This window comes from Strigops habroptila, chromosome 7 (assembly GCF_004027225.2).
Source record: "Strigops habroptila isolate Jane chromosome 7, bStrHab1.2.pri, whole genome shotgun sequence".
NCBI classification, from domain to species: domain Eukaryota; kingdom Metazoa; phylum Chordata; class Aves; order Psittaciformes; family Psittacidae; genus Strigops; species Strigops habroptila.
In genome coordinates this window covers 25,512,274-25,529,516 of record NC_044283.2, presented here as the reverse complement: position 1 = coordinate 25,529,516, position 17,243 = coordinate 25,512,274, and the positions used below count along the sequence as shown (strand labels likewise).

Below are 17,243 nucleotides of genomic sequence, written 5' to 3'. Positions count from 1 at the left end.
TTATTTGCAAAATGAAGTGGGAAAAGAACCATTCTCAGACTATGAAATTACTTTTCTTAGCACTGTTTGAAATATCAAAATTAAGATGCATTTGTTGATAAAAAAGAATGCTTTCAAGTTGGTCATGCATGTCTCTTAATTATTGTTTTTCTGATTTGTAAAACAGTTGCTTGAAAAAGTTTGTTTGTATTAGCAATTGTGTTCTATAGGACTGATAAGGTGTATGCATATTCATTTTAATATTGTTAGCTGTTGCTCTTATGAGTGTTTTGTGTGATTGTTTAAACTGCTTGTGATACAAACTAAAACTCTAATTCATGGATTTACAAGCTGCCTTTTTGAGGGGAAAATGTTACAGTATTTATTATAATGATGTATTTGGAAGAATATTTAGAAAAGAATGCAGTAACATGTATTTTAAAAAGTGAAAAGTGTGTATGTCTTTTCTAATATTTAGTAGCCACTGTTTATATCTTTTACAGAATTCAACAAGTCCACCTCTAAAAATGTCTAACGTGGAACGAATTACGAATATTCAAATTTTGATTCTGTTCTGCATCCTCATTGCTATGTCTTTGATCTGCTCTATTGGTTCAGCTATATGGAATCGAAGGCATACTGGAAGAGACTGGTATCTTGATCTAAATTGTAAGATGTAGAATAATACATTAATATTTTAGTGTTCAGTTGTCTTTGTCATTTGGAAAGGAGGATGATTACCATCCTTTACACGGTGTGGTTTTTATCAGTCTCTCTGTATCGGTTGTTGACTAAAGTCATTAGGCTAGGTATATCACAGCAAGTATAAATTTACCTTACTGTGCCATATGAGCTTTTGCTAAATTCACCTCCACATCTCTCAGCCTCTACATCCCTGCAGCTTAGCAAGATCTGTATCAACATTCCACTGGCATAAACAGTCAGCTTCCTAGGCATCACACTAAACCTATTTTCAGGTATTACCAATAGATTACGTTTAAGGCTGTTGTGTCTTTTCTGACTTTTCAAACTCCCCCATTCCAGGAAATGATGCTGTGGCTTTAGAATTTTTACCGTACAGGGATCTAACTAATTACTGGCTGCAAACGTCAGGTCTTAGCACACTGCTCCTAAAGAAGATAAAACACAAATATCTCATCTAACATATACTGGGCAGCTGTACTCATGGTGGATGCAAGGCATATGTGATGTTACTTGGCCCTTCATGCCAGCATGCCGACATATTGATGTAATTTGACCCTCCATGAGGAAAACAGATTTAAAGGAAGTTTTCATAGATATACTTTATGGTGAATTATTCGTGTTTTCAGAATTTCTCATGATAGGCCTAGAGCCTGCTTTACTTAGGCAGTAGAAGCAGAATTAGGCTTTCTGATCCTGAAACAACAGTCTTGAATATAAAGCTGCTGAGTGTGGTCATCAAAGTAGGGATTGTGGAGTAGTTTGATCAGTTTTAAAATAAAAATCTTAAAATTCTGATTGAAGGCACTCTGCCAAAGTTTCTGTTGAACAAAACAGTTGTCTGCATTTATGATTAACTTTTCTTTATTGAGAACCTTGCTTCTTTTTGATGCTGAGGAAGAAATTTATTTAAAGTAAGAAACTTAACTTTCATATTTCCATTGTGAGGTGGAAAAAAGTGAATATTGACGATTTCCAATAATATAAAAGAATTGCATTAGATGTGCTTCATCATTTGTTATTTTTTCAGCTGGTTTTTCTTTTCATTGCATTTTTTTCTTTTTTGGGAAATGTAGAAGTTTTTAGAATACGGTGGTTAGCACAGTAGTGAAGAAGTTCAGAAGCTTTTGGTTTTATTCCTGAAAAAAAAAGAAACATGAAATAGTGGCCATTGATATTTCCTGTGTGCTTCAAGTAATTATCCTTGTCAGTTTATTGGCTGATGTATGCCCCATCATTAAATTAATTGTGTTGGGGTTTGTGAGGTACAGCCTTTAAGGCTACATTCAGCTCATAGTTGTTCTTGTACCAGGTACTTTTAATATGTAAGAAACAATTTATTCCCTTTCTCTGTTATTTAGTTTTTATGTGGTAGCGAAACAGGTTCCCAGCACTGCCCCATCTTTCTGAATGCTGTTAGCATTTAGTTAGAACAATCTGTTGCCCATGGATGATAAAAAAAAGTAGTAACCTTAACAATAAATATCTGAATATTGTTTTATTTACAGGTAGCAATAGGTATCAAACTTCATCTGATCTTTGTAGTCACTGAGATTATCAATGTTCACGGTGTATGTTAGCTCTCTGGTCTTTGACTTGTACTTCCTTTGATGCTGGAATTGACATTAACAAAAGTATCCAAAACCTGCTGTCTTGAATTTAAAGAGGAACAACCACACCCACATTCCATAGGCAGCAGAAACCTGTCTAAGGCTGCTTGTCTTTGGGTGATCTTTGAATACAGACAGGCAGGCTACATCTTTCGCTCTTTTGCTGTACTGGAGAGCAGACTGCTCTTTCCCATTCACATCCTCTCTGAAGTGCTACTACTAGAGTTATCTAAAACTTTAAAAGGAAAAAGTAGTTTAAAAGTGCATATTAATAGTCACATTTCTAGTTCTGTTAGAATTTTGATTAAACTCTGTAATTCCATCTCCTTTGTGTGGTGTGAATTTACCTTTTTCATCACATTTTGCTGGGTTGAGGAGGAGAGTAGGAAGGTGTGATGGTGGATAGAAAAAAACAACTCATTCCACTACACGTTTTACCCCTTTAAAAATATGAAACTAAAATGCAGAGTTTAGAATTTGGTTGCTGTATATAGATATTCCCAGATTATGATTTTAAAATATAGCAAAAGAGGGAATGGCTGGTAAATTCGTTTTTCAGAAATTAGAGAAGATGGCAAAGATGTCTAAATTTGAACTCCAGTTTATAATAGAGATCCTTAAATCTTATGAAGGTCACATTTCTAGGCAAGTGATATTATATGTAATTCTCAAGTTTGTTCTTAGACACAAACACTTTAAAAATCAGCAGTTAATGCAATACTCTGAATACACTGTATATGCATACTTTTAAGTATGATTTTAAATGTTTTTTGATTTGCTTTGTCTTTTGGCAGATGGTGGAGCAAGCAACTTTGGATTGAATTTCTTGACTTTTATCATTCTCTTCAATAATCTTATTCCAATCAGTTTGTTGGTTACGCTTGAAGTTGTTAAATTTGTCCAGGCATATTTCATAAATTGGGTAAATATTATTTTTACAATATGCATTTACTTCTAAAATCAAATGGTTTACAAGTAAGTGAAATGATTGCTTGCTTCTTAGTGTATACGGTTTTTTCAGACTTTTTCTCAATGTAAATATTGAAATATGTTGTTTATTAATACTGGAATCTGAGAAGGTAATAAGAAATGGGTTTATTGAGTACTTCTATACTAGCACTAGTCTTTTTTGGAACCTGTTTTTTGTGCTTTGTGTTTTCTTATTATTAATATTCAGGTATCAGTTTCATCCAGAATGATCAGAAGAAAGTGTTTTGCAATCCAGTGAAGTTTTGTCCAGTTTCATTTCTTCTTTCTAAGTGTAGCTCATGTTTTGGTGGTTTTTTTGGTATTTTGCTGATTTTTTTTTTTTCCCACCACCACAATTTATTATGGGTTGGTTTTTTTTTTTTGTACAAAGCCAGTGTCTGTTAGTGTGATCTCTTACAAAATAAATAAAGATCACATTGGCTTTTTTTTTTTTTTTTAAATAAATTTTTTTTAGTACTTCCTTAATGAATTAGTGATGGGGTAAAGAAGGGTTTACTCTGTTTCTCTGGAGTGGGGGGTGAGGTATTCTCCTTAAAGCCATGTAAGTGTGTTTAATAGCATGCCTTCAATTTTTCCGTTTTTTTCCCAAATGTAAATTATTCATATAATTCTGAACTCCTTAATCTGATTCCTTGATAAACTGTGTGAAGTGGATTTCTGTGTGTAAGATATGGCATGCAGATACAGATAAAAATGTATGTGGAGTACCAGGTGAAGTGTATGCTTAATTTTAGAAGTTCAGTCTTTGTGAGCCATCAGCTAGTTTTGATTTCTTCGTTTCTTTTGTGCTGTAGAACAAATTGTTGACAAATAAGAGAATGCAATTAAATTCTTCCTTCATGTTCTTTATTCTAAAATAAATATTCAACAAAGGCTCACCCATTTTGAATGTGTAAATTGGCAACTGTTTATACAAATCCAAAAGATGTTTTTAACTTCTGTTCCCCCCACCATTTCACACTGTGAGGGGATTAGTTGTCTTTAATTTATCTTAATCTTGGACTCTGGATATTATCTTAAACATTTTCTTTGTGTGCGTGTTGATATAGAGAAGTTGGTCATCTGCAGTCATTGCACTACATTGCCATACTTCACAATGTTTTAATCTTTTGCTGTATTGAAAAATAAACTCCGATTTATTTTATTTAACAAGAAAAAAAAAAGAAGCTAAAAAAAAAACCACCGAACACACCACTTATAATGTACCCTACATTTATTGTGTACTCTTAAATTTATCTTCATGATTTTATCTCAAGACATGTTTATCTTGCTACTTAGAAATGACGGGTTGTGTATGCAATATAAATAGATAAAACTTACTTCTAAGTGTGACAATGTAGTATTTCTGCTTGTTGCTAAATCTATTTTAGATACATGGGTAAAACAGTTTTTCAATAATAAATAATAAAGATCACTGGGAACAATCAGTAAAATCTCAAAGAATCATACAGATTTTTGTTTTAAAGAGGGAAATCTAATTTTTTCAGGTGACTTGGAAGTGATCTGATTATGTCTGTGGTTTTCTGTGTTGAAATAATCAGAAGTAGATAACTTGTATTATGTTCGGTCTGCTCTTCTACACTTACATTTTCTATTTAGATACTGGATTTTTTTGTAATAAGTTATGGAAGACTTTTAAATATATATATTTATTTTTTTTTATCTGTAGGACATAGACATGCACTATGAACCTACAGACACTGCTGCAATGGCTCGTACTTCCAATCTCAATGAAGAACTTGGACAGGTAAAAAAAAAATTACTGGTTCTAACTCTGTGTATTGAAATTATTCATGTGGGTTTACAATCTAAATTATCGAACAGCTGTGAAGATTTTCAGAAGACTTATATTATTGCCTTAGACTTTGCTTATTTCTATTCTCTTCCTGTTGTCAGATATTTTTAAAAACACTTTGCAATATGTGGGGAGTTAACAAAAAGAGCCAATCTCTTCTTTGAAGTACATGAGGGCTGCACATAATGAAGGAAAAATTTCCCCCAAGAGATTTTCAGGATTTAAGAAAGGCAAAACTTTGGTGTTGGGGAAAAAAGTTGAGTTTTCTTAGCTGCAGTTCCTGCTTTCCCATTGTGCCCACACCGTAACAACAACAACAACAGCAACAAAAATACAGATGAGGCATAAACCTGGCATGCAGGATTTCTTCTAACTGCTGATATGGCTAAGTCATAATCCCTCAGAAACAGAACCTTGAAGTAGCAAATGCAGAATAAATTTTACTAATACATGGCCTTATTAGCTTCATGTATAATGCAGTTAATTCCTTAATTAAGAATACTGTGATTTTTTTTTTTTTAATGTGAAATACATTTTAATTAATTAAAGTGGAAGTTTACCTTTGACTAATAGAACCTTCATTTCATCACAGACCATTTTTCTTTCTAGATTAACTTTCTTCTTAAGAAACAAAATTTAAATATATCACAGATACATTTATTTCAGCTTCAGTTTTAAAATACTTTAACTAGTAGTTTCCAGAGAGGAAGGGTTTATGATGTTAGGGAGATAGGAGAGTACAGAGGAAGGAAGATATTTCATCTATTCCTGCAACTTGGCATTTCTGAACTGTTGTTTTTCTACTAATGTTTTGGCTTTAAGAAGATATTTCAGTGTCAAAAGAGGGGGTTAGATATGCATATAGACGCTTCCCTTTTACTGTATTGCTTTCTGTCAGAAATGGAACATTTTACTAGCACAGCCATTGGTCTTCACTGGTTTCTTGCATTTCAGTAAGTGATGGACAGCTGAGTATACCACCATGTGCTGAAGCAAGCTTAAGCTTCCTGACATCTCAATTGATTGATGTGTTTGGAAATGGATATCAAAACCGTGCATCAGCCACATTTATATATTGGTTATTGGTTTGGTTCTTTTTTCTATAAACTGTGAAGATTGCAGAACTGGTAAAAATATTTAGTGTGTTGATAGTCATGAATTGTATTAAATATGTAAATAATTGCTGAATGTTGATGTGTAATAAATTTTATCATTTAGGTCAAATACATATTTTCTGACAAAACGGGTACTCTGACATGCAATGTCATGCAATTCAAGAAGTGTACTGTAGCAGGAGTTGCTTATGGGTATGTATTTTTATATACTTTCCTTTATCTGTGTGCTTTTCTTTTCCTCTGCCTCTCCATATGTACCCATGTGTTAATACTACAGTTAAAATAAACTTAAGCCTGGCAATATCTAAAACTAGAAGTCAGTTTGTGGCTGTGAAATGTTACTTACAAGAGGTATCATTGCTTCAGTTATGACATCTCTTTTTGCAAAGAGGAATAAAAATAAAGTTTAGAAATCAAAGGCTTGCTGCTGTAACGCAACTTCCATAGGCATGGAAGCATGAACTACAGTACTGTAACCACCATCCAGGTGGCTTTTATGAATACTGTTGTAGTGGCATAACTCCAAATATCAATTCCTATTAAGAAATCTCTCCAAATAAAGGCAAACAAAGCATTTTACTGTTTCTTCGTCAGCAAATGCAGCCAACTCCTTCAACAGAGTTCATAAAAGCTCAAACTTTGAGGACTGTTTACTTGGAAAAAAAAAAAGTTAGAGCAATAAATAAAGCAGAAGCACCTAGATTTTAAATGCCAGTGTGGCTTACCAGCATGTGAGATGCTGGACCTGGGCCGATCTCGGTGCATTCAGTAGCGGTTAATTAGACATCTCTAGTACTAGGTAGAAAGGAGGCAGAGGCTGTAAAATTAAGTGTTGGGCTTGTGCTAAAGGTGTGATGGCTTGGCTTTTGTGGCTTTTAAGATTTGGATCCCTTTAAAAATCCTAATTTTCACGAGTCTAATCTAGGCTTTGGTTTTAAAAAAAACTTACATCTTTAATGCATTAAGCATACTGATGGCTTTTTTTAGTTGTATTGAAATACAGTTCTAACCCTGCTATTTCAAATATGTATACAAGTGTGTGTAGTTTTACATACATATATATATATATATATGGCTCAATTTCAACCACATGAGCTAACTCTATGACTTCAGAGAAACTGCTGTGAACTGTTTTCAAGTTCTTTGTATAGCAGTTTTTTAAGATAAAAAATACATTAAAGGTCATGGCACTTAAAATCAGTATTTGATAATCCAGTTCAATATTTCTTTGTCTGAAATTGGTATAGCACAAATTCTAAAAGTTCTCCTTTATGAAACCTAGGTGTGAATGTAGGTTTTAGGGAAAAAAAAAGAAAAAACCCCAAATTTTTCTTGTTATACTTTTCAGCTCCAATCCAACCCATTTTGAAAAGACCAGTTTTCTGGTTAGCACTGCTCTTTAGAAAGCAGAGTTTCTCTTTACAGCGAATAGCCTTACAGCATCTCTCATAGCTACTCAGAGAACAGAGTCACTCTGTCTTTTCTGTATTGATGCAAATAAGAAGTTGGGAACACAGGAAAAGGGTAAAAGTGACTATTCCATCTCCCATGCCTCTTCTTTCTAAGTGTGCAATAAATTGTGATGTGTTTAAACCTGTGTCATCGCAGGGCGGAGTCCTTCATGTGCTGTGGCTGGCTGTACCAATGCATATATACTGAAATATAAAGCAATATTTGTAAATAGGGCAACTGTCTTGATATCTGCTGCTATAAGTTATTAAACGGACAAGCTTTCAATTGAAAACAAAATATATCATTTATAGTATATGAAGCCTCAAGAGAAACATATTTTTGCAATATTTTATTGTTATCTAGGCACTAGCAAAATACATTGTTGAAATACCTTTAAAACTTTTTTTTTAGTAATTTGATTTCATTAATTAACTTATACTAATCAAATTTTTTAGTCTTTGTGATTCTTTTTCCTCTCTTTCTGTTCTTCCCTTACTTCTTGCGCAGCCATTGCCCTGAGCCTGAGGATTTTAGTGTTTCTTCAGATGATTGGTAAGCTCTAAAAATCATTTAGTGTGTGGTGTTTGTTGAAGATGCAAGCTTAAAACCACTGAGCAAGATTTTTAGAAACAGAGCTATATGTGAGATATTTTACTCAAATGTTGTTTTAGCTTGAAATTGTTGCAGACTGACAATCTTACAGAAATTTATGCCATGTATGGCATATTCTATGGCATTAGGTTGTGTACTCTGGAATAGAATTGCTAGTAGGGTCACTGAGATACAGTACAGTTATTCTATTGACAATCCTGTATAATTCAGAATTGCTTGTTGGACAAAGTTGTAGAATTTATTAAGGTAGCTGATATTAACTTTGATCACACTTTTCTACTGTTACTTAGCAATAGGCTAGTAATAATCTCTAACATGTTGGAATAAAAAGTCCGTATTTGAGAGTGAAAAATGTGATGTTATTGTTAATATTTTACTTCCTATAGATAGTTTTAGAATATTAGCACTACCTAGTTCTTAACTGTATATCACACAAATACACTTGGGGTCGACATTAATCTCTTAATGGGGACCTCAGGAAAGTCTAAGTCCTGGCTTCCTTTCTGCTGCCATTTGCGTATTGCCTTGTACTACTTCATCATACTTTGTTAAACTAAGTATTTTCAATGCTGTTCAAATTAATCTCAGATCAGGGAAAAAATGTCATTTACTTAAATTATCACTGTTGTTTTGTTGAAAGTTACAGCAAGATGTGTCACACAAAACTGTAATGTGTTGTCTTATATTTAAAAAGTTTGAAGGGAAAAGAAATTGCATTGCTAAAGTAGAAATAATAACTCTTTCTTTAGATTATTAAAAAAAAAACCAAACCAAACTTGAAAAATACCCTCCACATACACATGAAAAGAGGCACATATGCACAGCCCAAAGTCTTAGCTGACCTGAATATCCTCATTTGATGTAGCAGCAAGGTGTTTCTTAGAAAGATGTACAAGTGTGCTTAACCTCGAAAATGTTGGTTTCATTAAAATAATGCAATACTTACATGAAATTAAGCATGTTTGCTTATAAAATATTTATGAAATAAGGCTGGTTTTGGCTTAATACATATCAAAATCTTCATAAGCAGATCTGACATGGATAAACTGAGGCCTGAACAGTAGTTTAAAAAAGGCGGTACTTCCCTTTTATAAGCAATTAGCATCTTGTAAATACTTATGAAATAAGATGCTTAAGAATTTTTTTGTGTGTAAATCTATTGCAATTAGTAGACTCTGCTTGGCAGTAACATTTCTAGTCCTAAAATGACTAAAGTACTTAATTCCAAATCTTTTCAATATTTTTTTTAGTTATAAAGAATTGTGTTCCAGTTGGACAAAAAAAACCAAAAGTTTTTCCTTTTTTTAGCACTGAGTATATGGAACATATTTTGAAGTCTCTCTGTCAGAAAGCTTAAAGCAAACAAAGTGTAAACCTTAGACTCAACAAATTTAATGTATCTGAAGTTGTTAATATTTGACACTTTAAGATCTATTTGCTTTGCATTTAAAAAAAAAAGTTTTGCTGAATGAGGATGCTTCGAATTTCTCACTTTAATAATACATTTTTAGAAAAAGTCATTCTCGAGTGGCTGTACAGAAGAGGTACTGCCATTTTATATTCCTCCATGGTAGTGCAGGACTAAACCAGCTCACACTTGGGTTTTGTGGAGAACCTTTAGACTGCCTTTGATGTATACGGCTTATTCTTCAACTTAAAGCACAGAATGTGTTCGCTCTCTTGCAAGATTATGTGATCCAAGTAAGATCCAAAGTAAATGAAAAAAGAATACTTTCCTCCAAGTGTGTTCACTTTTCAGTACTGTTTTATTTCACTGAGATTCAAACTCCACTAGATTGTCTTAATATACTCGTCAGCTGCAGTAACAAGTCTTCCTAGAAGTACCTACAATTTTGAGCTCTCAGCTTCAGATAGAAGATTTGTGCAGTTTGTGAGATGTTAGTGTATGACTTTGTTTCTCCAGAACCATCTCCTTCTTGCATCTCTTCAGTCCCTACTTCACGTGCTGTGTCTTCTTTATCTGTCTACTAAGTGCTTCTTTGGTTGTGAGTAATAGAAAACAAACCATCTCCATGCAGACTTCCCTGATGTCTGGACTCAATTTGCTTACTTCTTTCAGATACCAGACTTTCTTTTCTGAAGCATTTGCAAACCTATTCCAAAACTGCTGATTTCTCAATGAAATGTCATCTTTTCGGGCATATCTTTTTCTGACTCCCTACTGTAATTGCATGCCAGAGATCAGAAGACAAGAAGCCACAGCCTTAACATTGTTGATAGATTTTTTTACTTCATTCTGCATTGGTTGAAGTGACCAGAGAAACTTTCCTGGGTTTAAGTGTATTTCTAAAAATCAAAGTTTCTTAAAATTAGATGAACTTTGAAGATGTCAAACAAGTACCTTTTCACTTCTCACAGTGTGTGTTTGCAGCGTTTATTGTAACAGCTAAAAAACAGAATTTGTGCTTGACCTTAGCACAGTAATGTGGATGATTTGTATATGAATTGTTAAGAATATGCTAATGATCTCTCTTGTACTGAATTATTTTTAGGCAGGGCTCACAAAATGGAGAAGAAAAACCATTTAGTGACTCATCATTACTGGAGAATCTTCAGAGCAATCATGTAAGTTATACAGAAACAATTACCATTGTTTTGTGAAATCAAACCACTGCTTTCCATAAGTCAAGATTATGTCCTTTGAAGGAAAATAAATAAATTATACATTTACATAAAATGTAAATGAATACTTGACCTCATGAATATTTTATAATTGTTTGTCGTCAATACATGTTAGATATGGCTTTTTTTTGGTTTTTTCCTTTTTTCTTTTTTTTGGAAATGGTATGATTCAGATTCTATGAGTCTGAAATATAATAGCCTTACATTCTTCCTTCTGTGGGTGTTAACGTTATTCATGCTGCCCATACGATATCATGACATCCATCAAAGCTTTCAGGATCAGTCAAGTTAACTTTCGTCCTGACATGACTTAGTATTTCTGTGCCCAGGCTTAGACAGGAGTTAACCATATACATTGTTTTTGTGTACATGCTTCCATGAATTTAGATCATCAGTTCAGATGTTGAAATGAAATAGGCATTCTAGAGGCTGGTATTTACCCTAAAAAAACAATACATTTCACAGAAAGTCAATAGCTTAGTTTATGATTTGACAAAGCAACAGTACCATCATTCCACTTTCTATCGTTTGTACAAGGGATGTTTTTGCCTAGTCATAACCAACAGCACCTACCTTTAATAGTGTAATTGTTCTCTTTTTGAAGAGTGTAAATAAATTACTCTTTCTTTACTCTTTCTTTAATTTTTTTCTTCTCAGGAAAATAATTTCAGGGTAACTGGCAGACTGAAGCATTTTATTACTAAAGCAGAGGGGGCTCTTGCACTTACTGCACAGGCTATTTTTACCTTCACTGCTACCAACAGACTGCTCAGAAGAGGCATTGTCCTGTTACTGCTGTTCTCTAGAGTGAGCACACTTGGTGTGCAAGTGGCTGAATCTTGAAAGTTTTCTGGTAGATACGTAGTATTAAGTATATATAATGTGAGCATACAAGCTATAAAAATGCATCTGTATACATCTTAAGTTAAAAATTCAGGCACACATTCAAGCGAGATTTCACCACTGTATGTTGAATGTGTTCTGAAGCACTTTGGAAAAGAATGTGTAATTCAGGCTTCTGAATACATCTTACAGGATCTGGAGGCCCTCAGTGGAAGAGGATAGGAGCCTGCTCCCATTAGTGTTTCTGCACTGTGGAATTAACTTAGGTTTTCAAACATTATTGTATTTTATAGAGTAATTGTGATGTCATCTTCACTGTTACCAAATCGTAAAATCATAAAATTGTTTAGGTTGAAAAAGACCCTTAAAATCATTCAGTCCAACCATTAACCTAGCACTGCTAAATCCACCACTAAACCATGTCCCTAAGCACCTCATCTACATGTCTTTTACATACTCCCAAGGATGATGACTCAACATCTTCCCTGGGCAGCCTGTGCCACTGTTTCTTTTGGTGAAGTAATTTTTCCTAATATCCAATCTAAACCTCCCCTGGCACAACTTGAGGCCATTTCCTACAGCTTGTTGCTTGAGAGAAGAGACTGACACCCACCTCGCTTTCAGGTAGTTGTAGGGAGTGATAAGGTTTCCCCTGAGCCTTCTCTTCTCCAGACTAAACAACACGAGTTCCCTCAGCTGCTTCTCATAAGACTTGTGCTCCAGGCCCTTCACCAGCTTTGTTGCTTTTCTTTGGACACGCTCCAGGACCTCAGTGTCTATCTGGTACTGAGGAACCCAAAACTGAACACACTGTTCAAGGGGTGGCCTCACAATACAATAAATATGCTACAAAAAAACCCCTTGATTGAGGTGGGCAGCTGCTTTAAGCTTATTTAGGGGGAATGCTGGCATTTCTCTTGAATATCCATTTAGGAGTCCATTCATTTTGCAAATTTCAGCTATACTAATGTTTTAGCTGTATTTGTCAATAACAATCAACTAATTTTCTTGCACACACTTTTTTCCCTTCTTTTGACTAAATCATTTGAAATTGTTTCAGCTTTGTAGACTCTGAAGTGCCTGAGACTTTCATTTCAATGTCTTCCTTTAAAAGCTGACTGCCTGACCTTGCAGCATTTTCCACATGATTTTCGGGTTTGGTTGCTACATCTTTGTAAAGGTTCTTAAAAAGTGTTTTCAAGTACAGTATTAGACAAAAGTGATGTAAAAAGGGATGTTTCTAGTAAAAAGCCAACTTCCAAAGAGACATGGGTGAATAAACTAAAATTCTTTCAATACAGCATTCAGACTTACCTTCGCTATAAAATGCTTATTGAATTATTAATTATTATTAATAGGTTTCTGGTTATCTGCTTTTGATTGTTATGGTAGCAAATGACACTAAACTGTATGTATATTAGCCAGTATTGAAGTACAGCAGCAAGAAGTTATTCTGCATGCTAAAATTAGTGTATAGATAATGTCTGTTTTGTTTAGTTGTTGGTAGTTTTTAAAGAAGAGGGTAAAAAAGTCTTTCATTAGATTTTTCTTGAGTATTATTTTTCCATATCTATTATTACATTTCAGTTAGTTGCTTAATCACACTGACATTGGGTTTTTTTGGTTTTTTTTTTTTTTTAGCCAACTGCACCTATAATATGTGAGTTTTTGACAATGATGGCAGTGTGTCATACAGCAGTTCCAGAAAGAGAGGGTGATAAAATTATATATCAAGCAGCATCTCCAGGTGAGACTCAAGTAACTGGGTGAACATACAATAAAGTATTCCATTAACTCAACAAGCAAATTTTACTCAAGATTTGTTTGGGTTTTTTTTAAATATGTTCCAAAATTAACAAAGGATATATCCCTCAAAAAAAGGAATGGGTGTCAGCTAAAACCAGTTTTATCAAAAAAGGATTTAGACTTCTCTAATTTGCTTTAGAAAATACATATGAATGTCCTGTGGATTATGTAAGGGCAAAGGGTGATTAACCATACAGCACTCCTAAGGTGGTGTGAGGCTGCTGTGGAACTCTGAAGAGCTGCTGAAATGCAGACAGAAATCAAACCAGGAGACAAATTGATGTCCTTGCTTGTGAACCTGTTCTTTACTTGGTAACCATGATTTAGATCAGAAACTGTGTTTGTAATCAAAAATGTAAACTGTTTTTAATAGACTAAAAGCTGTGATAAAGCTCTATTAGAGAGTGAGAAAAGATTATAGTGCAAAAGGTCTGGTTCAGATCTGCTGTGGTTCATAGGCAATTTCTGAATTCAGGAAGTGATGAAGCAAGGTAAAATGATTAAAATATGCTCAGCTCTGCTGAGCTGATGTATTATGACAGCTTATGATGGGAGAAATGGTATGAAGTGCAGAGTCTTCAGCTCTCATCTTCCCTGTCTGCCCCAGTTCCTAGGTGGTTATTTCTCTAAATTCTGTCCTTCAACAATTGTAAGGCAAGGGCAGAGGCAGGGCCATAAATAAAACTAACTAGGCCAAGGCAATGTTTGATTAAGCATTGCAAGCAAATTCTGTTCCAACATCCTGAGCCATTTGGAGACAACTGATGCTTACGGGAGGCTAGGTTACTGCTTGAAATGTTTCCTAAAAGTAGGCATTGAAGTTATCTATTATTTATAGGCATGACTGATCACACTTCTAAAACAGAATTTACAGAAAAAGAAACGTACCTTGTCAAGTGCCCTACTGAGAAAGGTGCTTGCCTAGATGCTTTGAAGAGAGTGCTCTCATTACTGAGCTGAGGCATGTTCCTTTGAGGGCTTATTTTCTCTGAACTGTAAACTCATTTCATCAGTTTCGCCAGGAGAAACAAAAAGTTCTTTCCAGCACCACATCTGATCTTAAAATCTATAAAGGAAATAGGAAGTCAAACAGAGAAAAGCTTGGACTGTGTCCATCAAATCATGGGGTAAACTAACAGTTTTCTGGTACATCTGTAAAATAACTACTTGACTTGTTGCAGATGAAGGAGCATTGGTCAGAGCAGCCAGGAATCTTCGTTTTGTATTCACTGGAAGGACACCTGACTCAGTAATCATAGAGTCTGTAAGTATATTAGAGTAACATTATATTTTGCTGTATTTATTCCTGCTATATTAAATAATTTCTGAATAACTTCAACATGGTACATATATATTGAGATGTTGGTGAGTTGGTTTTGCTGCCTTTTCTTGAGGGGTTGGGGCTTTTTTTTTTCATTAATTCTCACCTTTTTTTTTTTTTTTTTTTTTATTTTTATTTTTATTTTTATTACTCTTCAGTTGGGACAGGAAGAGAGATATGAACTGCTAAATGTCCTGGAATTTACAAGGTAAACAGCATGTTGTGCACTTAGCATCTTTATGAAAATATGAATTTTTCTTATGGATAAAAATGTTTGCATTTTTCGTTTGTACAGCCAAAGTATGCAGGTTGTGTATCTGTTATGTCTATAATATGTAATTATTATGTAATAATATCATAGGCAAAGCAGTGTACATGATTAATGTACACTTCTGGTGTACATTAAACCACACTTCTGTTAAACCACACTTAAGTGTTAAACCACACTTCTGGTTTTATTGTAAAATGTTTTCAGAAAAATACAGGCATGTATTTTTTCCTGTTGTCTCCTTCTGGGCTAATGTTTTTCACTTTTGCTTTTGTGCTAAGACTGAAAAATACCCCTTGATTTCAAAGCTTAAAAAAATTACATGAAAAGAGAGTATAAGAAAGTACTTGAACTTCAAAATGTATTTCTGAAAGCCATGGCACCCTGTGATTTATTAAAAAATTGATATTTGGGGACAGGAAAGAAGATTCAAGTAAGCGTTAAACATAACTTGTGTTTGCCTTGACTGATAGAATGAAATTTTCAGTTTGACCTTAAATATACTTGCATAATTATGACTTCTTTAAATACTCTAGACTGAAAGCCATTCTCTTTGAGCACTAGAGCACTGGCCAAATAGTTTTCTTGGAAACTGAGTGTATCACATGCTTTGCTTTCAGTAAAAATTTTATGTCAAACCTCCTGGAATTGTGAAGGTACCCATAAGAAACCTGGATGTAGTTTCACTTGTTATGTAAATCTGTGTATGCTGTCTGTGTTCTAAGTGTTCGTGTAGGCCCATTGCTTACTTTGGCACAGGATGGGGAAAGGATTTGTATGTAGAGGAAGCTCTTTTTTTTTTCCTCAGAATGATTACTTGTGCCTGCGGAAAGTGATCATTGTTTTCCCTCCTGTCCTATTATGTTTCCCTTGAGCTTAGCTGAAGAAGCAAAAAAGATCAAGAAATAGAAATCAAAGGCAATACTGGAGAGAGAGTCAATACTGAACATGTATAGGTTGGGTGAAAGAAGAGAAATAGTTGCCTATAGTTATAATAATAACAATAATAATGTGAGGCATCAAGATCACCACAGTGGAAAAAAAATAATGCAACAGCAAGTAGTTTTTATAGTTTTGAATGTCTGTTAATGACTGCTTGTAATTAATGTTGGGTTTGTATATTGTAGAGGAAATACTTGAAATTTTTCAGATTTATGCCATGGTTTCATTTTTCTGTAGGAACTACTTTCTATTCTGGAAAGTTAGCAAGTATGTAGCACAAAGTGCATTTGTTGTTAGTTTGACATATGTGAAAGTTTATACTGCATTCATGGAGTAGCAGTGAAGGATTCCTAGTTTGTTTCTGGTTTTGATCTTTGTCTTGATTTCATAGATCTCTTTAAACTTCTGTGTCAGTCTAAAATTGTAATTTAAGCAGTGGTGCTTTATGGAGAAAGGAGAATTGCTTTTAAATCCTTACCTTTGGAGGATTAAGTTTTTTGGTGGATACCAATCACCCAACTTTATTAATCATTCAGTTTTATAGCTGGTTTTGTTCTTACTCTCTAATATTTAGCTTTGCTTGGAACTGACTTGTTGAAGGCACTAGAGGTCACCCTTGTTCCACAGCAAGAGAAGTTTTGGCTCCAAAACATAGCACCATCTGTATGTGTAGGAGCATGTACTTTCAGAGAAGTAATCTGTAGTGATTAAACTATTGAGTGAAGTGTTTCCAGGTGTTCCGAGTTTTTCGCAGAAAAAAATGCAAACTAATTCCTTGCCACCTTCCAATACAAGCCAGATAAGACACTTCTGCAAGTAGAGTGCAACGTTGTCAACATTTGATAGGGTAGTTTTTCAGAGAAGTATGTTACAGAAGTAGAACTTGTAGGAATACTTGGTAAAGTTGTCTTTTACGGTGTTCTCTTTTTACAGCGATCATAGCTGTGCCTGTGAAAAGAGAAGTAGTAGACATACAATATGCTAATTATACTTTGTTCATATCAAGGAAGTAGCTCTCAGCCTAACTGGCAGGTGAGCATACTGAAAGCAACTGATAATGCTTAACCAGCTGAAAATTATTCCTAAATATAGTACTAATCTCTGTGGAGCAAATAGTGTCTTGATAATTTGTGCTGAGTTTAGATTGCCTCCAGTATATACTCTG

General features: G+C 34.3%; 1 protein-coding gene across 10 annotated transcripts in view; it reads left to right on the top strand.

The window, feature by feature from the left end:
• The window catches only part of ATP8A1 (ATPase phospholipid transporting 8A1), a 106,575-nt gene that overhangs the window by 33,752 nt on the left and 55,580 nt on the right, over window positions 1-17,243 (top strand). For 9 of the 10 annotated variants that reach the window (XM_030491498.1, XM_030491499.1, XM_030491496.1 and 6 more), the window contains 9 exons: window positions 483-648; window positions 3,086-3,213; window positions 4,951-5,028; window positions 6,295-6,383; window positions 8,151-8,195; window positions 10,769-10,841; window positions 13,383-13,488; window positions 14,729-14,811; window positions 15,027-15,076. In XM_030491498.1, the coding sequence (XP_030347358.1) occupies window positions 483-648; window positions 3,086-3,213; window positions 4,951-5,028; window positions 6,295-6,383; window positions 8,151-8,195; window positions 10,769-10,841; window positions 13,383-13,488; window positions 14,729-14,811; window positions 15,027-15,076 (818 nt within the window). The remainder of the gene's footprint in view (window positions 1-482; window positions 649-3,085; window positions 3,214-4,950; window positions 5,029-6,294; window positions 6,384-8,150; window positions 8,196-10,768; window positions 10,842-13,382; window positions 13,489-14,728; window positions 14,812-15,026; window positions 15,077-17,243) is intronic. The other variant, XM_030491500.1, reaches the window with a different exon arrangement.